The 26067-nt window shown below is 43.7% G+C and overlaps 1 protein-coding gene across 1 annotated transcript in view; it reads left to right on the forward strand.

The window, feature by feature from the left end:
• The window catches only part of DST (dystonin), a 637844-nt gene that overhangs the window by 463226 nt on the left and 148551 nt on the right, over positions 1-26067 (forward strand). The window contains exons 60-63 of the mRNA XM_088455927.1: positions 1220-1349; positions 8635-8834; positions 12643-13138; positions 16955-18423. Of these exons, the coding sequence (XP_088312053.1) occupies positions 1220-1349; positions 8635-8834; positions 12643-13138; positions 16955-18423 (2295 nt within the window). The remainder of the gene's footprint in view (positions 1-1219; positions 1350-8634; positions 8835-12642; positions 13139-16954; positions 18424-26067) is intronic.

Below are 26067 nucleotides of genomic sequence, written 5' to 3' on the forward strand. Positions count from 1 at the left end.
TCGGAAGCGGCCGCTCGTTCGCTCCGAGCGATGTTTGCCCAACTGCGCATGCGTACGGATCGTAATACGCATGCGTGAACCAGTCAGTGCGGCCGAAAATCGTTTGTTCGCTAAATAGCGAATGACTGCTAATATGAGTGACAGGAGGAGGCGTATGTGGGTGGTAACGGGGGAAGGTGCTTGAAAACGGGGAGTGGAGATCAGAACGCAGGCGTGCTTAAAGGTCAAAACGGGTGTTTTATGGGTGTGCATAATTAATACAGCAGCGTCATTGACCACGTCACTGGGTTATTTTATAGTCAGAACTGCTCGCAAGATTGTGGTAGGAAAAACCAACCACAAGAATAGCGAGCAGTTCATACGCTGGTCGATGTACTCGATTAATCTAATAAATAGCGAACATGACGTAGGATGCGAGCGGCCAGGGGTGTAGTTATCCAAAAAACGACTGCAAGTTTTGTTCGCTCGTTCAGACATAGAGGCATGAACAGACCGCAAAGAGCGAACGGTTCATTTGAATAGCCACCCCTATTTTCTGGACGAGCGAGCGCTAATTGCGTCCGGCTCTGAATCAGGCCCATGGTCCCCTGAGTCATGCAGCCCACACTGCATCCTTTGCAATGCCTTACCCTGCAACTTTCTATACCATGTTTCCGAATAAAGCATGGGAAATATGGTGCATGCACAGATGGTAGCTGAGACTCTTGCATTGTGCTAGTCTTTGTTGTCTTCTGTGCATGTGCAAAATGTACTGTGCATGCACCATATTTTCATGACGGAGGGCGAGGGGCCTGAACATTTGTACATACTGTAGGCTTCCTCATGCCTTAAAAGGGTTAGGGTTAGGCTAGGGGAAGGGGGGGTTAGGGTTAGGCACCCCCGGGAGACTTAGGGCACTTAGAGGGGGGGTTTGGGTTAGGCGCTTGGGGGGGAGGATAGGATTAGGCACCCCTAAGGGAGGGTTAGAGTTAGGGGGAGAATTCGTTTAGCTATACTTACCTTAATGGACGATCAGGATTTCCACCTCTGCCGGTCTGCCGTTGTCGGCCAGTGGTAAATCATACTGATTCCCTTAAAACTCTCGTACTAGCAGTACAGTATATTGTTATGTTACATATTATTTAACCTTTTGATTCTAATGCTACCTTATTCAATCCTTTTAAATGTGATGTGCACTGAATACATTATTTTAGTATTCTTCTTCTTTAATCCTATACAGGTGTTTGCTACAGAAGTGAAACAGAATGAAAGTACAGTGGAAACATTGAGGGAAAAGTTGAAAAGTTTGATAGAGAGTAATCCAGATGCACCAGAATCTCAGAAATGGAAAGATATGTTGGATAAAATAGGTATGTTTATACCAAACAATAATACATAGCTAATAGTTGCAAAATTGTACATGTGCTTTGCTTATATTCTTGAGTCCAGAAATTACAAGTTCATTCTGAGAAGACATTTGCAGCACATGTACAACTCATGTGATATGGTTCTTTCTCACTCATAGGTGCAGATGCAATTCCGGAGGCTACATGCGTTACCTCACAGAAGGCTGATCCTGCTCCCTGCCTATGGAGGTTCTAGCAAAATCAGCCTTCCGTAACTGGCAGATAAATGCGCCTGTAATTCAATCTGCCCCTTTGTATAGCAGCTCTTACTTCCTGTTCTGTACTACATTTAGGAAAACGATTATATCTTTATTGTCTTATGACTATTGCTCTGCTTTCTGTTTTACATTTTTCCTTTTATTCCAATAAATTAAAAGTTTGTAAAAAAAGAAAAAACACTAATCCCTTGAATGCAGATGCAGTAGAAGTGTAAATTCTAGAAAAAATAACATTACAATAGATCTCCTTCTTGATGACTGAAATTCTAGAGAGATCTAATAATAAGTTTTTCAATTAGATCTTTGCATTTTGCTGCCATCATTTGTTAAATATCATACAATACCTGCCAATATTAGTTAGGGCACATCAAAATATCAATGTTGATAAATGACACTAGAATACGGGGTACAATACAGGTGATATACTGCTTATGCTGGTCATACACTATACAATTATCTGTCAGATATCTGTACAATCTGGCAGGTTGGAATGAAAATCTGGTAATGTATGGGAGCAAATGACAATCGATAATATGGTTTTAAACCATGGAAAACAGACAAAAACGATTGTTCAAATTGGTGAAATTTGTTTTATTTAACCAATTTGGCTGAATGTCCATTTTTGTCTGTTTTCCAGTGTTTGTGAACAAATGTTGGATTGTCATTTGCTCCCATACATTATTAGATTTTCATTCCAACCAGCCAGATTGGACAGATATCTGACAGATAATTGTATAGTGTATGCCTAGCATTAGACATTTGCTGATTTTGCTCCCTTGATTATTGTTCTGTGAAACAGATCACGTAGGACCACACAAAGAGCAGGCTATGTAATTCTCAATGTGCAATAACATGAAATTATTTATAATACCAGGTCTATATAAAGCACTGTAATATTAGCGATGTGAGAAAGATAATCTATAAATGACAGATGTCAGCCAGTCTCATTTGCCTGACAGTGTTGTAGTGAGTTTGGGACTGATATACAAAGTTGTATAGTTAAATACATTTCCTGATATGAATGCAGTAATTGCAAGTTTCGGTCGTAGCACATGATAATGGAGGCGGCCATTACTAATGTCATTTGCGGTCTATAATTAGCACTGTACAAGAGTTATATAAGTTGAACTTTTCATACCTCCCATGTTGTGCTCCACGTAATAAGAGCAGATGAAATGTATTAGCTGTATGTTGTGCATAATCAGCCCTTTCCATATTTTACTGTTTGACATGCACTAGTGAGTAATTCTATAATTCAAGGTTAAACAAGTTATGTTTTATGACCATAACAATTTTCTACGTATGCCACAATGTACTGGGAACATATCGGCTGCCATAAAGTGTAGCTTACAATTTACTTTAGATTTTGTACCTATACGCAGTATTGGAAATAGTATGGGTGTACAGTACATTACTCAGGATTAAAGTGTATACAAAAATAGTTTATTTTCACACATATGCAGAGATGTACACATCCAGAGGTGTGTACCCATGTGCAAAAGCACCATACAGTAAGGGTGTTCTGTACCTGCACTATACCTAGGTGTAACAGATACCATTCCTAGCAGGCACATACAGTGTATACACTTATTCTCAGATAGGTAGATGGCTATAATGCATATAGAGATGGTGGATGTGAAACAGTCAGGCAGACGGGTAGGTGGATGTGATGCAGGTTGGTAAACAGGTAGGTTGATGTGACTCAGTCGGCAGATGGATAGGTGGATGTGACCCAGGTAGGTAGACAGACAGATGAATGTGACGCAGGCAGGAAGGATGGTAGGTGGATGTGCCGCTGGCAGGAAAACAAGTAGGTGGGTGTAACACAGCAAGACAACTGGTAAGTGCATGTGATGCAGACAGGTAGGTGGATGTGAAAATTACGGGCAGATAGGTAGGTTAATGTGATGCAGTTTGGTAGGTTTATGTGACACAGGCAGGAAGGTGAATGTGACACAGGAGGCAGACAGGTAGGTGCATGGGAGGCCGGAAGTAGACTGATGGTGGATATGATGCAGGAAGTAGAGGGGTAGGTAAATGTGATGCAGACAGGTAAGTGGGTTTGATGCAGAGAGGTAGGTGGAAGTGACGCAGTCAGGCAGATAAGTAGGTGGATGTGATGCAGACAGGCAGGTGAATGTGACACAGGAGGCAGACAGGTAGGTGATGTGACACACAAAGAAGACTGGTAGGTGTATGTAACGCAGGCAGACTAGTAGGTGGATGTGATACAGGAAGAAGATTGGTAGGTGGATATTACACAGACAGACTGATGTGACACAGGCAACCAGTTTACACTTTACTCTGTACTTAATACCACACTAGATAACCACCTCCTTCTTGTTGTTTTTTTCCGGACCCGACTCCTGTGTGCAAGCTCTGGCTCTGTGTCACGTGGTGTCTGTGTGCCTGCAGCAGCCTTCTCCCCCATGCAGCAGCTTAGACTACAGACTCCTCCCCTTACAGTAGCCCAGGCTTCAGTCTTCTCCCCCCTGCAGCTGCTTAGACTACAGACCCCTCCCCCTTACAGTAGCCCAGGCTTCAGTCTTCTCCCCCATGCAGCAGCTTAGACTACAGACTCCTCCCCCTTACAGTAGCCCAGGCTTCAGTCTTCTCCCCCCTGCAGCAGCGTAGACTACAGACTCCTCCCCCTCACAGTAGCCCAGGCTTCAGTCTTCTCCCCCCTGCAGCAGCCTGCACTTCATACTCCTCCTCCCTGCAGCAGCTTTCTCATCAGTCTGGGCTCTAACATCCTCCCCTTGCTAACAGCACGTGATGTCACCGGCACCACTGATTCTGGAAAATGGAAGAATTAGTAGTGTAGATGGAGACTGCTGTCTGCTGCCCGGCGCACGCACGTGCTACCAGGTCAGTCAATGCCCTGCAAGCAGCTGCTACCCAGTAAATAGCGCTCGGTGACTTGGGCTAGGCCACGCCCTCCCGCGATACTGGAGGCTGAGTTTTGCCTATGTGAGAATACCTCTTCATTCGTAAGTGTAGATGCGCTCACAATGTATACGACTATGCATTCTCGCTTTTGTGTGGGTTCATGTACTGATCATGCTGAGCGAGCGTCTCTTCGTGCGACTTTTTACCTTCAAATGCATCTTATTGGCAGAGCATAGCGAATAGAATAACACAAGCAACTTCTGCTGATTAATATGATATGTGGTCTGCTTCCTTCTGTGTGCGACTGCAGGTGTATCTGCATGCAAAACGCTACGGTACAATGGCAGCGGCTGTGACACTGTAACGTAGCGTTTCACATGCAGATACATCCGCAGTAGCACATAGAATATAGTCATATCGCAAATCATTTTAATCAGCAGAAGCTGCTTGTGTGTTCTATTCGCAATGCTCAGCGAATAAGACACATTTGAAGGTAAAAAGTCGCATGAAAAGACGCTTGGCGCTACTGAGCCATGGCATGGCGCGAATAGAAGGGCTGTTTAACACGCAAGGAGGCTAGATGTATGTGGACACATCTGTAAATGGGCTCAGGGTGGAAATAAACAGGAATGGGATGTCAGGGTCATATAGGCACACGGGTTTATATATGGATGTGTGTATACAATGCAGGATATTACTACATTGCACTTTCTGTGAGTTTTATTTTTGTAATAACATTTGTATAAAATTCACCAGACAGGGAACTTAATCAGAGGTGCATACAGACGATGATCCTCCTACTGAGATGCGCACTGGCTGCAGCTGTAATCCGTCGCTGCACCATTGGTCGCACCATTGAAGCTTGCACCAGTCTTATGGCAAGTGCAATTTTCCCATCTCATCATGGCAATCTGTGACGCAGATGCTGTCAGCGACATGCCCACGTCTGCCTGACCACCCCCCCCTGTTACCTCCCAGTAAATCCCACTGAAATCCACGGCTCTTGCGTCCACATTCGCTCTGTGTCTCCCGGTGGTAACCATCGGGGCATACACTACCGTTCAAAAGTTTGGGGTTGGCAAGGTTAGAAATAATGATTTTTTTTTTTTAATAATAATAATTTTGTCCTTCAGACTTTGCTTTCGTCAAAGAATGCTCCTTTTGCAGCAATTACAGCATTGCAGACCTTTGGCATTCTAGCTGTTAATTTGTTGAAGAAATTTCACCCCACACTTCCTGAAGCACCTCCCACAAGTTGGATTGGCTTGATGGGCACTTCTTGCGTACCATATAGTCAAGCTGCTCCCACAACAGCTCAATGGGGTTGAGATCTGGTGACTGCGCTGGCCACTCCATTGCAGACAGAATACCAGCTGCCTGCTTCTTCCCTAAATAGTTCTTGCATAATTTGGAGGTGTGCTTTGGGTCATTGTCCTGTTGTGGGAGGAAATTGGCTCCAATCAAGCGCTGTCCACAGGGTATGGCATGGCATTGCAAAATGGAGTGATAGCCTTCCTTATTCAAAATCCCTCTTACCTTGTACAAATCTCCCACTTTATCAGCACCAAAGCAGCCCTAGGCCATCACATTACCTCCCCCATGCTTGACAGATGGCATCAGGCACTCTTCCAGCATCTTTTCACTTGTTCTGCATCTCACAAATGTTCTTCCGTGTGAGCCAAACACCTCAAACTTCGATTAGTCTGTCCATAACACTTTTTTCTAATCTTCCTCTGTCCAATGTCTGTGTTCTTTTGCCCATATTAATCTTTTCCTTTTATTGGCCAATCTCAGATATGGTTTTTTTGCCACTCTGCCTAGAAGCCCAGCATCCTGGAGTCGCCTCTTCACTGTAGACGTTGACAGTTTTGCGGGTACCATTTAATAAAGCTGCCAGTTGAGGACTTGTGAGACATCTATTTCTCACACTAGGGACTCTAGTGTACTTGTCTTCTTGCACAGTTGTGCACCAGAGCCTCCCACTTCTCTTTCTACTCTGATTAGAGCGTGGTTGTGCTGTTCTCTGAAGGGAGTAGTACACACCGTTGTAGGAAATGTTCAGTTTCTTGGCAATTTCTCACATGGAATAGCTTTCATTTCTAAGAACAAGAATAGACTGTCGAGTTTCACATGCAAGTTCTCTTTTTCTGGCCATTTGGAGAGTATAATCGAACCCACAAATGTGATGCTCCAGATACTCAACTAGCTCAAAGGAAGGCCAGTTTTATAGCTTCTCTAACGAGCAAACCCGTTTTCAGCTGTGCTAACATAATTACACAAGGGTTTTCAAGGATTTTCTAATCATCTATTAGTCTTCTAACACGCTTAGAGGGTTGGGTATGATATGTCAACATGCAGAATGTTGACATTCATTATGTCGACATGTTCCGAATCTCGACTTTCAGAATGTGGACAGATGACACGTCGACATACACGTTGTCGATACTGACTTGATGTTGACGATTTCAGAATGTCGACTGTGTGAATGCCAACAATCAACATATCAGCAGTACTATTTTATCCTAAAACCAACCCTAATTGCAGCCTAGCCCTATCCCTAATTACATGTGTAGGCATTGTTACAATTCATCATTTTGAACATGTTGACGTCAACATTGTGAATGCCTACATGTTATCATTGTAAACATGTTGACATCCCAAATGTCAACATTATGGTGTCGACACATTGACTGAAACCCGAAATAGAAATACTGCCATCAGTTAAATATGCTAAGAGGTGTGACATACTGTTAAGGAGCGTACACACTAGACGATATGCTCCCTGAGCGATATCGTCTAGTGTGTCCCCGGCAGGGTGTGCTCAATGTCGTTCATGACATTGAGAACACCCACTGAACGATATCATTAACGATATCGTTCAGCGCCGGGCTCTCTCCCCCATTCTCCATCAAGCAGCAACCTGACGACATTGTCAGGTTGGCCTGCATGTTTACTCGATGAACGATAATGACGAATGACCCGCGGGAACATGCATCGTCGTTATCGTTCATCATTTTGGTGTAAAAAATGGACGATAAAGTGGACGACTGAACGATAACAATATCATTATCGTTCAGTAGTCCACTTTAATCGCCCAGTGTGTACTCACCTTTAGTAACAGTATCCAGATGTCACTGCCAAATATAGTGTGAATCTAATGTCTGCAGAGATAATACACAATAATTATGCAGTATAACTCACCAGCTCTAGATGTAGGGGAGCTCTGGTTAAGCTGCACCTGCAGCAGGATTTGTCCATCAGATCAGCCGTGCACAAGCCTGGAGTCGGCAGTGTAGATCACCGACTGAAAGTATAGAAAGAGCGCTACTTGTGGTGTATATGCAGCAAATATCAGTGGTGGGGAGGTCCGTGTATGTACCCTGTTCTGGCAGCTGAACTCACCAGCAAGGGTAATCCGGATGTGCTGGTAACACCTGGGTCGGCGGCTGTATTCAGTGCTGCCCTCAGAAATTGTGGGGATAATAGATCCATGTGTAAGGTGCCTGACTGCCCTGTGAGAGGGGATACTGTATGTTCAAGTCCCGTATTTTGAAATGTGTGTGTTAAATAAAAGAGGATGTGACTAAAGGTGCTAGGGGACGGGGGACAGGGGCGTATTAAGCCCCGGACGGGTAATGCACACGGGCCCCCTCCTCCCTCCCCGGCGGTCGGCAACAGTAAGACTGCAGAAGTAGACTCTGTGCGGCTGTCATTTTTCCGGCAATTTCCCCACTGCGCATGCACAAAATGCCGGAAAAATGGACACGGCAGCCATTTTCCAGGCATTTTATGCAGGGCTGCGACAGCCGACATTGAGACTTCAGAGAGGTGAGTATTAGAAAATATAGGTGCAGGGTGTGCAGTGTAGGTCTGGTTTGTTTCTTATCTAAAGCACCTTCTATCTATCTACATTCGTAGCATATTTATAGTCAGCTGTGTTAAAAAATTAATCAGAGAATGTATCCAATTAAACAAAAGGATGGGTTAATTATTCAAAGAAAGTTGTTGTAAATAATGCAAATATATTAGGGCTGCTAATTACTCCTTCTCTCTTGTTTAGTTTTTTTAATTAAAAGTATTGGTTTGTCTGTTAATACACTCTCTGTTTTATTTCATGTTTTGTGCTTTTGCTGTTGCTGCAGAATCTTCTTGGAGAGACATCACCCAGATGACAGCTAAAAGACAACAAATACTGGAAGAGTCTTCCAATGACCTGACCCAATTCCAGACCGCTGAAGCCCAGTTAAAACAATGGCTTGTAGAGAAGGAACTGATGGCCAGTGTGCTTGGACCACTGTCAATAGATCCTAACATGCTGAAAACACAAAAGCAGCAAGTTCAGGTAAACTTAGCTTTCATCTATTGCACATCTGATCACTCTCTTCTGACTTCTGATGTTCCATCTATTATTTTATTTCCTGCCAAGACCATGTTGCATATGGTTTTTGTCATGTGTTTGTACAGTGAGATGTACATTTTCTTCTGACAGTGTATTAAACTGCAGGCAGGACTTTGAGGATGAGAGTCCTGGGGGTATATTTACTAAAGTGCGGGTTTTTAAAAGTGCAGCCAATCAGATTCTAGCTATTATCTTCCAAAAGGTGCTAGATAAATGATAAGTAGAATCTGATTGGTTGCTATAGGAAACAGCACCAATTCTAAACACCAGCACTGTAGTAGATATACCCCGTGGACTCTGTACACTGTAGTTTCTGCCTTTTCTTAGTGCTGGAAGCAGCAGATCAGTTAATAGGATAACAGGAAACACTAGACACAACTTTTTCATATTCCTTAAGCTTCTACTTTATGCACCTGAACCTGCACTCTGGGTCTACATTGTACATGGGGTATTGTCAGGGGCGTAACTATACCTACGGGGTCCCCATAGCAAAACATTTTACAGGCCCCCCTCAGCCTACCACCCCCCGCTCTCATCCCGTGGAACCCCCTTGGCCTGAGGCCCCCCCCCGCTCCCTCCTCACTCTCTGACTTACCTGATCCATGGTTGCGCTGTACAGGGCAGGCGCACCTTCTCTCCCAGTCGGCTCCATCTCACTGACTGATGCTGCGAGGAGGCGGAGCTGTCTGGGAAGACTTGACCACGGAACGGGGGGGCCGCGACCACGGAGCAGGTAAGTGGAGTAGAGGGGAGTGAGGAGAGTGATGGGGGAGTGAGGAGGGAAGGGCCGCGGACAGAGGCCTGGCACCGTAGGTGTAGGGGGAGGTCCGGGCCCCGGGTTGGTCCGGGCCCCATAGCAGCCGCCCCCCCTGCACCCACGATAGTTACACCAATGGGTATTGTATCCTATCCACTTTTAGGATATGAAAAATCTCAAGACATGCCATGACCATATGGCTTTTTATGATCATAGGATGAGAACTTTTCTGTAAACCACAAAATGCCAAGGTGACGTCATACATCACACAGACTGCCACAGTGATCAACACTATATTGGGCATGATTCTGAGTTGAAAGCAAATGGCCACACTTGTTCCCATATAACAATATATTCCCAATAAACGTGTTATTTGCTGTGCCTCTGCCCCCTACACGCATGCTTGATTTTTACTCGTCATCATCTGTGCCGCAGCATGTGCAATGCAGAAACATGCACGTTACGTTCTGCAAATTGGTGTACAGTACGTTGAACTCAGCATATAGTAAATAACCTAGGATATGTTACAATGGAAGCTACAAATAAGAAGATGCCATATGATTAAACTAATACAATACTATGGTGTAACTAAGGTGAAAAGATATTTCTTTTTTTTAATGTTTTAATAAATCCAAAATAAATGACACACAATGAGAGAGAAAGCAACATAGGTTCATTCCAAAAGTGAAAACCATTCATACATAGCCTGCTGTCACACACGGCATGATTATTTCCATTAGGCACAGTATTCCTGTTACGTTTCCTGCGCGGTGATTCAGCTCTGAATCATGCTGCCTTAATGTTTTCTGTATGTGTGTATTACACGTATACCATTTTACACCGTATTCCTCTGTGTAACCCTCTACTTAGTTTACTCACCTTGTCCTTCACTGCTATGTCCCATATATTTGTTTCCTCTGCAATGTAACACGTTAGTCTGTGGTTATATACCCCCCCAGGAGTGCAGAAGAGAGTAAATGTGTTCCCGATAAGATCGCCCCCTGCAATGTCATGCTGCCTGTGAACTTGTACACTGCTCAATATCTGACAGAATACAAGTATTCCTTTTACTAGTTCTCCAATGGTTTCCAAACCAAGTACAGTGACTCACAAGACTTCTTGTTTTAATTTGACAGGAGAATTATTTCAGTGTGCATCATCACTGGTATAGGATATGTATCTAGGCTCGTTTGTCAATGGCTATTGTAATTCTTTCATATGAAATAAATATCACATTTCTATAGCAAAGTTGGTGGAACAATGAGATCATTTAAAAGTTACACTGTATTGTTGCCACGGTTACATTTGTGTTATAAATACTACAGTGAATCTTGATTCAGAGAGATGAATGCAGTAGATACAGCCGCTGCGTCTTTGTGTGTAATGTGGCAATGTTGCAGGAGGCACCGTGAATAAATAGACACCTCCTGCTGGCTTCCGTGATCCGCTGCTGCGTCCGAGCATTGGATCACTTGCTTGAACTTCGGCCATCTGGGTAACCCTCAGGTCTTTTCCTGCTGCCGGGACCATTGAAGCTACATTGGAAAACTCAGCCACTGGTCTCGGCACGCCTTGAAAACGGGGCTGAGGCCTCTTTTTCAAGAACACTGGCTATCACAGCCTTTTCCCTGCTACCAAACGGCCGCAGCATTTCAATCGTGCTGCAGCTTAGTGGTCACTGCGACCGCCGTCGTAGTCAGCGATTGGCACATGCGCAGTACAGATTCTGCACATATACAGTACAACTCCGAATCTGGCACTATGCACACATCATGATTTGTGCTCCTTGTACTTTATTAATGTTATATTGCTGACATAGCAGCCAGTTCTAATTTCATGGCTCTCTATTGATAGTCCTGATAACTGTTACAGTAAGAGGTGGTAATGCAGTTGAAGGCTCTTTATGGTACTTTGAAAAGGCTGTAGCTCTAACACGTGGGAACAATTGTTCCAAAAATTACAAAAAAATTTTCTATACAAAGTATATGTGCTAGAGTCACCTTTGTCCAACTTGTCCCCTGCGGCTATTGCACTGTTTTCAGTTCTGGTGGTAGCTCTCTGAGATCCCTGATACTGAAGGTAAGGTGGCCATACCTAGCTAGCTCCAGTCAGTTCTCCATACTCCTGGATCTTGTCTGCCCTCATGAGGCCATATTAAGGAAGGCTTGACTTTGGCACTTTGACGGACGAGTGGATTTTATGGACCTTAAGTTTTTATTGGGTTGACTTGGGCTCTTTGCCTGCAATAGTTTGTGTCCAGTTAGATCTGAGGGTTACAAACTGTATACACACTTTTAGGATATCTTTGTACATGAAGGTTTTCACTAAATAGTAAATACATTGTGAAATAGTACCAAGCCATAATTATAATCATAATTTCAAAATTGACACATTCATTAATTTATTTATTAATTTAATGCATTTGTTTTTAAGTAAAATATAAGGCTCACAATCAGTGGCGGAACTCCCGGAGACAATGGAGTCATTTGCCGCCAGGCGCCAGCCCTGAAGGGGGCACCTGGCTCTATTGTCCCCCGGCCGTTCCGGGCACAGCAAGGAGAAGGAGCACCGCTGATCGGCGCTCCACCTCCATTGGCGTAACTACGGGCGGTGCAGTATCACCCCCTACACCCTCAATATGCCGGGCGTCCGCTGAGTGTGTTACCAGGGGGCGTCCGGCTCCTCCTCTTTCCCCGTCCGGCGCAAGCCGGAGCTCTCTCCTGAGCTCTGGCTGCCGGGTCCCGCAATGCACTATGAGGGCTGGCATAGATGCTGGGGGGGATGATTCATTTTAATTTTTTTTTTCGGGCGGGGAGGTGGGGGGTGGCACCAACATTTATCTTGCCTCCGGGCACCTGGGATGAAGTTACGCCACTGCTCACAATCCAACTAATTGTCTTCATTCTCCATACTGTAAATATGTTTTTACACTCTCTCATGTGCACACCTGCTTTGCATTGTATGACTTGTATGTTTGTTAATTTGTTGTATTAGATTCTCCTTAAAGAGTTTGATGCTCGAAAACAACAGTATGAGCAGCTCACCAGCGCTGGGCAGAGGATCCTCAGCAGACCCGGAGACCTGCCTCCCTGCGATGAAGCTGTAAAGGAGCAGTTGGCAGCTGTGGCTTGTAAATGGGAAAATCTCACTGGGCAGTTGAATGACAGATGTGACCGAGTTGACCAAGCTATTGTAAAAAGCACAGATTACCAAAACCTTCTGAATGATCTTTCTGAAAAACTAAGTGCCTTAAACAACAAACTGAGCCAAAATATATCAGTGAGCTCTAACCCTGATGCTGTAAAACAGAAACTGGTGACTGCAAAGCTGGTACAGGAAGAAATAAAACTGGAGGTGGCGAATATTGACAGTGCCAGAGTACTGTGTGACGAGCTGTCACATCTGGTGGTGGAGGAATACTTGAAAGCAGAACTGAACAGGCAAATGGACACAATTGTTAAGCCATTCATGGATTTGAAAGAAAGAGCAGGTTGGTTTAGGCCGAATAACATAAAAAAAATAGAAAAGAGTTTTTTAATTGTTAAAACTCTGATTTAATAGCAGTGATTAAAGTAGTGCATCAAAAATCAGGCATAAAATACAAACAGGTCCCATAAATGTATTAAGTACATTTCTTTGGGCCTGTTCTTCAAGTTTCAATTGTATGATTATTTTTCTTTTAAACAGTGGAAATAGACTACAAAAATACACATACAATGACTAAAGTATCCTGGTTCATAATAAAACATTCCACAGTCTGATTGCCGTGAACAAAGAGACTGATAAAATCAAGCGTAGAATCATATTTCAGACAGCGTTCAGCCTGATTTATATAATACATTTTACATCGTGCAGTGCACATTACAGTCTGATCATCTCACATTCCCTTTTATATCTTGCCATAGTTTAACTCCTAATCTACTAGTGTGTCTCAATAATATAATACACTAGTATGTTAGAATTGTGATTAACAAGCACTAAAATGGAAACAATGATTTTCCCATCAATTATAATATTAGGTAAGTGCATTGCATGTGTGCATTTAGTATATAATGCTAATATATTCCTTTTGCATTGTCATGTTTGAGATGTTGGGAGTTATTTAGGTATCACTTGGTAATTTGAAAGCGGGATGTAATTAGCATCCTGACAGTCAGGATGGTGGTGGTCACAATACCAACAGCAGAATCCCAACAGATTGCGGAGGTAATTTATATGATTTAGGGGCAGTGAGAGTTAGGATTAGGGGGAGAGTTAGGGTTAGGCACTAGGGGTAGGGTTAGTCTGCAGGATGGGAGAGTTAGGGTTAGGCTGCAGGACGGGAAGGGTAGGGTTAAGCTGCGGGAAGGGAGGGATAGTGTTAAGCTGTGGGATGGGAGGGTTAGGATTAGGCTGTGGGACAGGAGGGTTAGGTTGCCGGACAGGAGGGTTAGGGTTAGGCTGTGGGACGGTAGGGATAGGGTTAGGCTGTGGGACGGGAGAGGTTTGGGTTAGGCTGCAGGATGGGAAGGATAGGGTTAGATTGAAGGACAGGAGGATTAGGGTTAGGCTGTGGGATGGGAGGGTTAGGGTTAGGCTGCGGGATGGAAGGGTTAGGGTTAGGCTGCGGGATGGGAGGGTTAGGGTTAGGCTGCGGGATGGGAGGGTTAGGCTGCGGGATAGGAGGGTTAGGGTTAGACTGCAGGACAGGAGGGTTAGGCTGCGGGACAGGAGGGTTAGGATTAGGCTGTGGGATGGGAGGGTTAGGGTTAGGCTGCAGGATGGGAGGGTTAGGGTTAGACTGCAGGACAGGAGGGTTAAGCTGTGAAACGTGAGGGTTAGGCATGCGGGAGGGTTAGGGTTAGACTGCATGATGGGAGGGTTAGGCTGCGGGATGGGAGAGTTAGGGTTAGGCTGTAGGAAGGGAGGGTTAGGTTGCGGGACGGTAGGGATAGGGTTAGGCTGCAGGATGGAAGGGTTAGGCTGTGGGATGGGAGGGTTGGGCTGCCAGACAGGAGGGTTAGGGTTAGGCTGTGGGATAGGAGCGTTAGGGTTAGGCTGCAAAACAGGAGGGTTTGGGTTAGGCTGTAGGACGGGAGGGTTAGGGTTAGGCTGTGGGATGGGAGGGTTAGGGTTAGGCTGCGGGATGGAAGGGTTAGGGTTAAGCTGCGGGACAGGAGGGTTAGGATTAGGCTGTGGGATGGGAGGGTTAGGGTTAGGCTGCAGGATGGGAGGGTTAGGGTTAGACTGCAGGACAGGAGGGTTAAGCTGTGAAACATGAGGGTTAGGCATGCGGGAGGGTTAGGGTTAGACTGCAGCATGGGAGGGTTAGGGTTAGGCTGCGGGATGGGAAGGTTAGGGTTAGACTGCAGGACAGGAGGGTTAGGGTTAGGCTACGAAAGGGGAGGGTTAGGGTTAGACTGCAGGACGGGAGGGTTAGGCTGTGAGACGGGAGGGTTAGGGTTAGGCTGTGGGATGGGAGCGTTAGACTGAGGGATGGGAGGGATAGGCTGCGGGATGGTAGAGTTAGTGTTAGGCTGCAGGAACGGACGGACCGGGTTAGGCTGTGGGATGGGATGGTTTGGGTTAGGCTGCGGGATTAGAGGGTTAGGGTTAGGCTGTGGGATGGTAGGGTTAGTGTAAGGCTGCGGGAAGGGACGGGATAGGGTTAGGCTGCGGCAGGAGTGGGTTAAGGTTATGGAGAGGGTTAGAGAAAGGGTTATAATACTTACAAAATCTGTTGGGATCCTGATCGCCCTTAGAAATCTTAGGTAAGAGTTTTACGTGGCATTTTTACATTTAGTGGCTGATTGATTCTGAGTCCCACGCAGAGTGGCTCTTGCTTGCAGCCACGGAAATGTGTTTCTCTATTTTATGCTAATGAGGAAATTTGTAGGTTTTACTGATCTTCTGCCAGCTACCAAATTCATCATCATTAGTATAGGCACTTGCATCAGCCCCATTTTAGGTCCATGAGATCCATTAGAAACAGGCTTCCCTTCCCTATACACAGAGCTTTCCATACACGCCCACAACACTCCCATGACACTGCCACAAGTCAGGGTGATTACGTGTGACCGCAATTGTCACTGCCCAGTTTCTGCCCTGAAACGTCCAGTTTCACAGAAGAACAGATCCAGCCAAGTTCCGTTTGGGTCAGAATAGGTTGGACATATGCAGAAATGTGTAAGTGCATACGTGCTGTATTCAAAAACTTGCAGTTTGTGCCTATGCACAGAGTTCCAACTTACCCATCATCAGGTACTTAGGGCCTAATTCATAGTTGCAGCAAGTCCACTCTGCTGAGGGATTTTGTGGCTTTTATCTACTGTGCGTACGTCAGAGCCTGCATACACAATGTTGATAGACTATGGCCCCTTCAGAGTCACACGCATCTCAATTGCATATCCATTTGCAACTAATCAGTGGGAGTAGCTGGGTGGCACATGTTTACACGTAGGATAAGTGAGTTCCGAGATGGAATTGTTGGCTACTGAGCATAAGCCGAGATCCATCTAATTTCAGATGGATCTCTTGGTCCATGGATAGGGCTGGTTCAACAATGCCATGATAACAATGATGGCGATTTTCACAAGTAGATATGCACCTTCCAGCAATTTTAGTAATTGAGTCTAGGTACTCACTGGCCAATATATCATTCGTACAGCCGATGAACGATATATCATCCCGGCCATCGACCAGTGTGTACACCCGATATATCTGGGAACGACGTCATTCACAGATATATCGCAGTTGTGATAGAACTTTCAGATATATTGTGCACATCTGCTTATGTACATTGACAACTGACCGAGAGAACTACAGTATATGCCAACCACAGGAAATGATGTCACTACCTGTTCCTGTGGCCAGACATATCGGTTGCCCAGTAAGAGTGTGTCCACACCTGCATATACATCAGATCGGTCTATCAGCCCAAATGTGTACCCGGCATACACTCCACCATGCATTATACCAGGACACAGATTACTTTTGCTCTGAACTGCTACATTCAGCTGGGTCCCTTTTACCTGGATTTTTCGCGATTATAGCTGCAGACACTTTGAATAATATATTATAAAGCAATATGTAAAGATCTACACACTAGTTTTCTACCCTGGATCCTCACATTAATAATCTCTCACAATTGTTAAGGATGATCCACTCAATCATGATTTTTCATCATATAATATTTTTGTATGGATCTTCTCATTTCTGTCAGACAAGAGACTGCAGTAATGGCGTGTCGTTTATGTAAAGTGAGAATGTATAGTAATCCCTAAAAATAAAAGTTTGTGTTGTTAAATACATTTCTTTACATTTGTAGGTTCCCATGTAGAACATCTACAATCTGCATTTGCTAGCTGTCAGAAATTTCATCAGATGTCTGAAGATTTCCAGACTTGGATAGAAAAGGAGAAAAAAGCACAAAATGAGGCAGCACCTATTTCGGCCAAGCTTGATGTCTTGAAGTCATTAATCACAGAGACTAAACAAGTGCAAAGTGCTCTAAATACCCAACACAATCCCTATGAAAAGATCATAGCAGAGGGAGAAAAACTCTTACATAAAACAGAAGCAGAAGAGAGGGCAAAACTTCAGACTCAGCTCTCTGCGCTTAGGTGTAACTGGGACAACCTAAATAAGCAGGTATCAGAAAGGGAACACAGGTTAGTTGATTGTCAGCAGAAGGCTATGAAATATAGAGACCTAGTAGATAATATAGTACCTTGGATTGAAGAGTATCAAAATAAAGTGCATGAAGTCAAACTTTCAATAAACCCAGTAGCAATAGAGAACTCAATTGGAGAAATGAGAGCGTTACAGAAGAGTGTTGATAAGCAGCATGGAATGGTGGAGATGTTAAATAGTGCAGCAGATAGTTTATTACATTCTTGCCAAGTAGATAAAGAGATCATCACAGATGAGAATGCCACAGTGAACAACAAGGTGGAATCCCTTATTGATCATTTACACAATAAAAGAGACTCTTTGGAGAACATGGCACTGCGGCTCAAAGATTTCCAAGAGTCCATTAAAGATACAGAGAAGCAACTGGCTGTAGCGCAGGAGCATTTACAAATACATGATTCGCTTGGGGCCCAAGCATGCAGTAACAAGCACCTAACTATAATGCAGACCCAGCAAAAAGCCCTTCAGAGTCTAAAGCCACAAGTCGAACGCTCTAAAAGATTGGCTCAGGAGCTGGTAGTAGATGCTTTGGATGCAGAAGGGGTTTCTGATCTTCTTCTACAAGCAGAATCCCTTCAGCACAAACATAACACTATCAGCCAACAGGTAGAGGAAAAATGCTCATTTTTAGAAACTAAGTTACAAGGAATCGGACATTTTCAAAACAGTATTCGGGAAATGTTTTCTCAGTTTGCAGAGTTGGATGATGAGCTCGACAGTATGCCCTCAGTTGGGAGGGATAGAGATATACTACAGGCTCAGAAAGAAGACATTAGCAAATTCCTTAAAAAACTTGGAGAGCTTATAACAACTAATGACAATGCTAACAAGACCTGTAAGATGATGTTGGCTACAGAAACATCTCCAGATCTTATTGGTATCAAGAGGGACCTGGAAGCCTTAAATAAACAGTGTAATAAACTCCTGGACAGAGCAAAATCTCGAGAAGAGCATGTTGATGGCATTATAACCCGAATAGATGAATTTTTTAGCACATTTAAACAATTTATCAATCTACTTGAAACAGTAGAGGAACATGAAGAATCTCAAGGTGCTGTTGGAATGGAGACAGATGTTATTAATCACCAGCTAAATATTTTTACGGTAAGTAATTATCATAATCATATGTCCATGCGATAATAATAGGAAATTGCACAGTTTGTAATGTAGCAGCATTTAATGGGCCAGTTAACACAAATGGTTGTCGGTGTAGATTTCAGCATGTACTGTAGCTGTGTTTCCTGCAAGTGACCAAAATGCAAGAGATGTTCTAGTCTGCCCATAGTCCATGTTCTCAGACAGGGTTCCGTTATATCACTCTTAGACTATTATTACACTTTCCTCACTTTAGTAACATCTAGTAATTAAATATTTCTTATTGGTTACAATTTTGAATGTTATGCACTTGTAACTCTTAGATAGACCAACATGATAACAGTATCAATGTGTGCAGTATAATACCTCAGAAGAATAGAAGATATTAGTCAGAGTTTGGAACAAACTCCTATGCTCACAGTATAACCGGCTTTAGAATTCTGGCCTGGGCAGTTTGCTACTGTCAGTTTCTGGTAAGAATGCTCTTAGCGGCTGACAATATGAGTTTTCTACCTAACTGATTAATATCTTCTCTCTTTGTGAAATATTAAACAGTGCCACATAGAAAAATGCTGTAATAAAACTCTTATTACTTTCTCTTCAAACTGTTATTAGTTTCTCTTCAAAGGGAAAACTAGTTAATCATCTTTATTGTTCATGTATAATCTGAAAGAGATCTAGATCATTGTGTCTTTGAATACATAGGAAATAATGATGTAATAAATATTTGATCCACTTGGCATTCTAATAAATGGTTGTTTTCATGTATTAGGCAAGCACCAAGAAGAAAATGTATTGGGAAAGAATGTTGCTTTTCTACAACTTTAGCATTCCAGAAGGGTGTGGTATGACTTGTTGACATTCAGAATTCAGAAGGTCAACATATAGAATGCTGACATGGAAATTAGATCAATAATCAATACGTAGACATGTATGTAGGTCGATAAAAAAACAGACTACAAGGCGCTACTAGAAACCTACTGTGGGCGTTAAACAAATAGTGCAAATGGGAATACAGAGAACTGCACAATGAAAACAGTTACTAGAAAGTCACACTATAAATAACATACTGTATTTATTATACTAAAAAATGTATCATCCGAACAATGTAATACAATGTATCAATAAAATAATTAAATATCACATAAAAAAAAAAAGTAAAATAAAATTAAAGGATATATAATTGTATCAGGAATCACTCACAAGATCTGAAGATAAGTGTCCCTTAATGTTTCCCTGATAGAAGTAAGTATCTGCACACTCCGCAGTCAAGGTCAGCGGTGTAGGTATTCCAAATTGCAGGTGGCAGATGTATTAGCCCTTCATGCTCTCTACCCACACCTTGCACAAGATACCATTACACTCCCGGCAACTCACAGTATATATATTTTTTTCTGGGATTCTTGTATTTCCCGAAAATTGTTTAAACATACAAGCCCATACACTACTACAGAGGGCTAATACATCTGCCACCTGCAATTTGATGTTATTTTTAGTCTATTGATACATTGTATTACATTGTCGACTTAAATGCATGTCTACATATTAATTGTTGACCTAATTACCATGTTGACTCTCATGTCGACATTATGAATGTCGTCAAGTCGACCAGATACCTTCTAGAATTCCAGGCGCTTTTTTGCTCTGTGCAGCCTTCTTAGTTATATTAATCAGTTATAATAGTAAACTATGTGGAACTTGCTACTAATTCTGCAAATTCTCTCTATTAATCATTTGGCTGTGATGTCTATTCCCTAGAAATACTGTATTTATTGCCAGTTGTACTACTCAGTGTCAGATCTCATAATGAGGCACTGGATCCAAAGTATGTGGATGAGATCACAGTGCATTTGCGGTTCAGCCTTACCAGGAGAAGTGTAGTAAAAATAAGACTTTTGGTATTTTAGTGATGAATCAGCATGACTCCTGGATTCATTTCAAAGCTGGGGATTTGCAAATATTTATAGCAAGAGTTTCACAGCAAGATGTCATAACAAGTATTATTTGCAAGTACAGAGATCAGCTGAGTGAAGGTTATTCTTTGTCAAGGGGAATTATATTTCTTGATTTTCAATATATGTACAGTGTGGCCAGAGTCCTATCACTCTTTGTATTTACTGAAACTAATATGGTGGAACATAATACGATTTTGCATATACTACACTATAAAATGCCTTCTTGATGTTTTGGAGTTAAGCTTACAGGCAGTATGACAATAACGGCAAGGAGGCCTAATGGACCTTATGGTAATGGGCAGGGGATAGAGGGGCCCTTCCGCTTTTGTGCAGGTACTGAAGGCCTTCTCTGAGCACATTTTTCTGTCTTTACACTTTTTGTGTACACGGGTGAACAAGAGACCATCCTGGGCTTTTTGAATAAAAAATTATGGCGACATAGCAAAAGAACAACAGCCATTATTGGGTTGAAAAAGCTTTTTATCACAAGACACATTATTTGGATGACAGCAGTGCTGGGTAAAGAGCTGACACTCATTAGCAATAACACTGTTAATTATTAGCAAAGATGTGAAAACTTGCCTGGACATGAGGAGGTGAAAAGCTTCTGGACATAAGGGTTTATATACTACATATGTGTGGATGTGATTATAAATATATTGCTGTCGTAGTTCAGGCTGTATATATGGATATCTGAGCCCCCAGGTCACGGCCCTCTAGCTGTCCCCTTAGTGTGACTAGCTGGGATGTGGAGGTGTTGTAAGTCGCATAATACAGACACTTGATCCAGAGAATAGCCGGAATTAGCCAAAGTTTAGGGGAACAGGCATTAGTTTAGAAAACAAGCAACAGTTTAGGGTCACAAGCAAGGATTTAATGATGGTATACAAGCAGAAGTCATGGGGTACAGCCTGGCATAGATATACAGTCAGACATCAAACAATGGGCCTGATTCAGACCCACTCGCGAGCGGCTGTACGCTCGCAAGTGGGTCGATGGTCTGCACTGAGCATGCGCACGACGGAGGGAGCTCCGTCGTGCGCATGCGCCAGACACGACGAGCGAAGGACTTTCCTTCGCTCGTTGTGTCCGATCAAAGGGGGCGTGCTGTCAATGTTGATTGACAGCACGCCCCCTTTGGTGGGCGTGCCGGGGGCGTGCCTCCCTGACGGGGGCGTTCCCACGGGAACGCCTCCCGTCAGAAGCCGGCCCACTGACATCACTAGTGATGTCAGTGGGAGTGATTTTGGCTCTGATAGAGCCAAAATCACTCCGGAGCTTGCGGTTGAAAACCTCAACCGCAGGCTCCGGCTCGCAATTTCGATGGTCGCGATGGTCTCGACCATCGCGGCCATCACAAAGCACGCTCGTATAGCCTGTGGGTGGTGACCCACAGCTATATGAGCGTCCAGGAGGACGCTCCATGAAAATGGAGCCCGGCCCTCATTCAGAGCGTGCGCTCTGCTCAGAGCGTACGGCTCTGAATGAGGGCCTAGGTGCACAAGCACCAATACTTTAACAGTGCAATGCGGGGAAAGAATGAATGTTGTGCGATGAGACAAAGGCCCTGAATGAGGGCCAATGTTCACAGGAAAGGCACATAGAGAATATAACGCGGGGACTAGGAACAAGGGCCCTCATTCAGAGCCGTACGCTCTGAACAGAGCGCACGCTCTGCATGAGGGCCGGGCTCCTTTTTCATGGAGCGTCCTCCTGGACGCTCGTATAGCTGTGGGTCACCACCCACAGGCTATACGAGCGTGCTTTTTGATGGCCGCGATGGTCGTGACCATCGCGACCATCGAAACTGCGAGCCGGAGCCTGCGGTTGAGGTTTTCAACCGCAAGCTCCGGAGTGATTTTGGCTCTATCAGAGCCAAAATCACTCCCACTGACATCACTAGTGATGTCAGTGGGCCGGCTTCTGACGGGAGGCGTTCCCGTGGGAACGCCCCCGTCAGGGAGGCACGCCCCCGGCACGCCCACCAAAGGGGGCGTGCTGTCAATCAACATTGACAGCACGCCCCCTTTGATCGGACACAACGAGCGAAGGAAAGTCCTTCGCTCGTCGTGTCTGGCGCATGCGCACGACGGAGCTCCCTCCGTCGTGCGCATGCTCAGTGCAGACCATCGACCCACTTGCGAGCGTACAGCCGCTCGCGAGTGGGTCTGAATCAGGCCCTAGGTTCCCTTTCAATCAGGAGAGACACATTCCCGCTGCTTAGATGATGCAGAATGAGAGACAACAGAAAACACCTGATACAATAGGTCAGTGGCTGCCTGGCAGGAGTGAGACCCTCAGTCAGTCCCTGCTGCCAGTTTTGGTAACATGATGCTACGTAGATGCCACTGTATGACAATTCCATAAAGCTCTGGAGAGTTTTACAGAGACCGAACCAAGACCATACAAATTGAGACATTACTGACATCCTTTTTTTTTGCCCCTTTTAGAGGATATCACTTGACTTTTCTATTTCACATAAAACAACTTAGAAAAAAAAAAAAAAAAATTATATATATATATATATATATAAAATAGAAATTGTTCGGCACTCCAATCTTAATGGTTACACCTTACCGGGTGCCATCCGATATTATAATAGATAGTTGACAGAGACACGGCGGCACTCACGGATTTGAGACAAATAAGGACAACAGCCCACTGCAATTTCGAAATTGCAGTGGGCTGTTGTCCTTATTTGTCTCAAATCCGTGAGTGCCGCCGTGTCTCTGTCAAATATATATATATACTTCTCCATATAGTTAAGCTCTTTATTTAGTCACACAACACTCAGATATTTCCATTCAGCTACTTAAACTGGAAAAATATATTTAGCTACTTGAACTAATTGAGTCCTGAAATTAGTTTGAGCATATGGGGGGAATTCCGTTAATTTAACAGGCATGAAAAAGGGTGATAGCCTCTGGCTTTATCGCCTGGAGCTATTCAAATAGAGCCCCTTTTTCCCCACAAGAACCTTTTTAACAGCCGTTAAATTAATATCTTAATGGGCGTTAACATATGTTAATGGACGTTAACACATAGAATCCGTGAAAAGTTCAGCCTGTGGGGCTAATTGAATAGCCCCGGGGGATCAATTAACATGTGGTAAAATACTGTGGCTAATTGAATTACCCCCTATGCATTTTCTATGTTCAATTTATACATTTTTTAAATTTAACTTAGTTTAATCTGATTCATGTATTAAATATAGCTGACAATGAGAGGATGAGTTACTATTGTACAGCCAAATGTTTTATTACATTGGTAGACATGCAATTTCCCAAATACAGTGTGCCTGCACAGTGCAAAACATGTCCCATCGAAAGTATAGGCCAAGGCAATATCTCGTCTGACTCTAAATACGCCTTCTCTACCCTTTCACTCTCATTTAAACTAGGGATGTGCAGGCTCGGTTTTACTCGGATTTACTCGGTTCTTATCGCCACTTTACCGCAAATTCGGATTTATTATATTGGCTATCCAAACACATGATAGGCGATAGCCAATAAAATGCCGTTTAAAGATCCGAGTAAATCCGAGTAAAACCGAACCCGCTCACCCCTAATTTAAACATCTTGCTGGAATATATCAAGCTGTGATTTGTTGAAATTGCTGCTTTTTGGCAGTGATTTGGGCTGATTTACAAGCTTCCGGGTTGATGAAAGCAAAACCACTATAAAAACTCATTAAAGCTGTCAATTTCAAACCTGAAAAAATACTCTACCAAAATCTAGCAATTTTTTGCTTAAAAAAAAAAAAGTAAACCTTCAGGTATAATACCTATGGTTACACAAACTACTACACTAAAAAAAAGAAATGGTGGTGAGAGACAGCTCAATCTGCGTCTTTCTTGCCTGTCAGCCTCTACAATAAAATATCAATCCCCATTACTTCCTGAAAAGACGGTGCTACTTAGCATTTAACATGTGCACCTAGGTTATACTTGCTGACCATTTGGCTGCCTCCTCTGGGAGGAGACCCACAGGTCGGCACCATGAGGGGGCGGGGCTTAGGGGAGGTGGGCAGTTCTGCGGCGTAGGTGGGCGGTTCAGGGCTCAGCTGAAGAGGGAGTTCTGGGGGTTTGATGACTTGTTCACGTCATCATAGAACTGTACCCCGCTATGCAATGCCAAGATTACCGGCAATGTGTGGTGGAGCCACGATGATGCCATTCAATGGGCCCCAGCCCCCAGGAGACTTGTCCGCCTTTCTGGGTGGCCGGAAGTGGTACCCAATTTTCAGGAGCCTCCTGGCCATTCCGGGGGGAGGGGGTTAGGCAAGTCTGGCCGAGTTATGCCCAGGCCAACAGTAGTATATATATGCTGCAATTTCAAATCCGTCAGAAAAGCTGCCATTTGGTTCAGAGAAGAAAAACTCCTCTTTTTGAATGTGGGGGCAATACAGGTGCATGTCAGTCCCCTCTATAAGAAGACACAAGATTTGCACCCCTGCAGACATTGCTCTTTTATGGCCTGACTCAGATATGGAGGCAGGGGCTTATCTATATTGGGTGCAGGGTGTACGGGGCACACAGGTCCCTTTGTCCAGGGGGGCCCACACAGCACACCCTGCACCCATATAGTCTTATACTTACCTGTCCGTAGTCTCCAGAGTGCTGCTCTGTAGCGCCGGGCCGGTTCTGCAGAACAGCAAAAATCACGGCTGCCATTTTCCCGGTGACTGACGCATGCATAGTACTGCTGTCCAGCATGCGTAGTAGATTCTGGTACTAAGCCAGAGTGAGGAGGAGGCTTGCACTGGAGCTACACACGTGCCCCCTCCTCTCTGAAAATGCTCCTGAATAGATACAAAATAAATAAAATATTTTCTCAGAACGAGCGATTTCTTGCTGTTGTGCATGAGAATGCTTACCAGCCCCAGTCGGGATATCCTCCTGTTGGGCTTGTGAGTCGGGATTTGAACTAAAATTTGAACTAAACAGCCGCCGGTATTTCAATCCCACTCCGTTAAAAGTATAATTTACAGAACACTGGAGAATAACAAGAAAACAAGTGTTGCCCCTAGATTAATAGTCAGCACCAGCTAACAAGACAGACAGGCATGAATTGTCTTTGTTACATTTAGGAAAATGTCAGTGTTCCCACAAAGAGCTTACTGCATATGTGGGCGCTGATTGTGCTTGCTGCCAGGGACAGTCCTACATTTTGAAGCTTTAAATCCTGGAAATGTCCATTTTTTTAGACTAACTACTTTCCTTTTTATATATTTTTTCTTACATTATACAAAAAAAAATGTATTATAATCATGTAAAATTGTTGTGTTTCAAAGTAATTCTACAAATTATTATTAACGTAAAGTAAACAAAATGAAGCCTAGGGGGTTAATTTACTAAAGGTGAGAGTTTTTAGAAGTGGAGATGTTGCCCATAACAACCAATCAGATTCTACTTAACATTTAACTAGCACCTTCTAGAAGATAATAGCTAGAATCTGATTGGTTGCTTTGTGCAACATCTCCACTTCGAAAATCTCTCACCTTCGTAAATTTTCCCCTATGTCTTAGTTTATTTATAATTTTTTCCTTTTAACATTTTCCATATATACTGTAAATACAAAATTAGAATGCAGCAGAGAACAGGATGTAGCCATCTGTCTAAGGGGCCTAATTACCAATATTCACATTTTGGCCTATTAAATATAATTTCTTATTGCCCCTATGTGCAGTGATTAGAGAT

This window comes from Taudactylus pleione, unplaced genomic scaffold (assembly GCF_031769625.1).
Source record: "Taudactylus pleione unplaced genomic scaffold, aTauple2 ptg000678l, whole genome shotgun sequence".
NCBI lineage: Eukaryota > Metazoa > Chordata > Amphibia > Anura > Myobatrachidae > Taudactylus > Taudactylus pleione.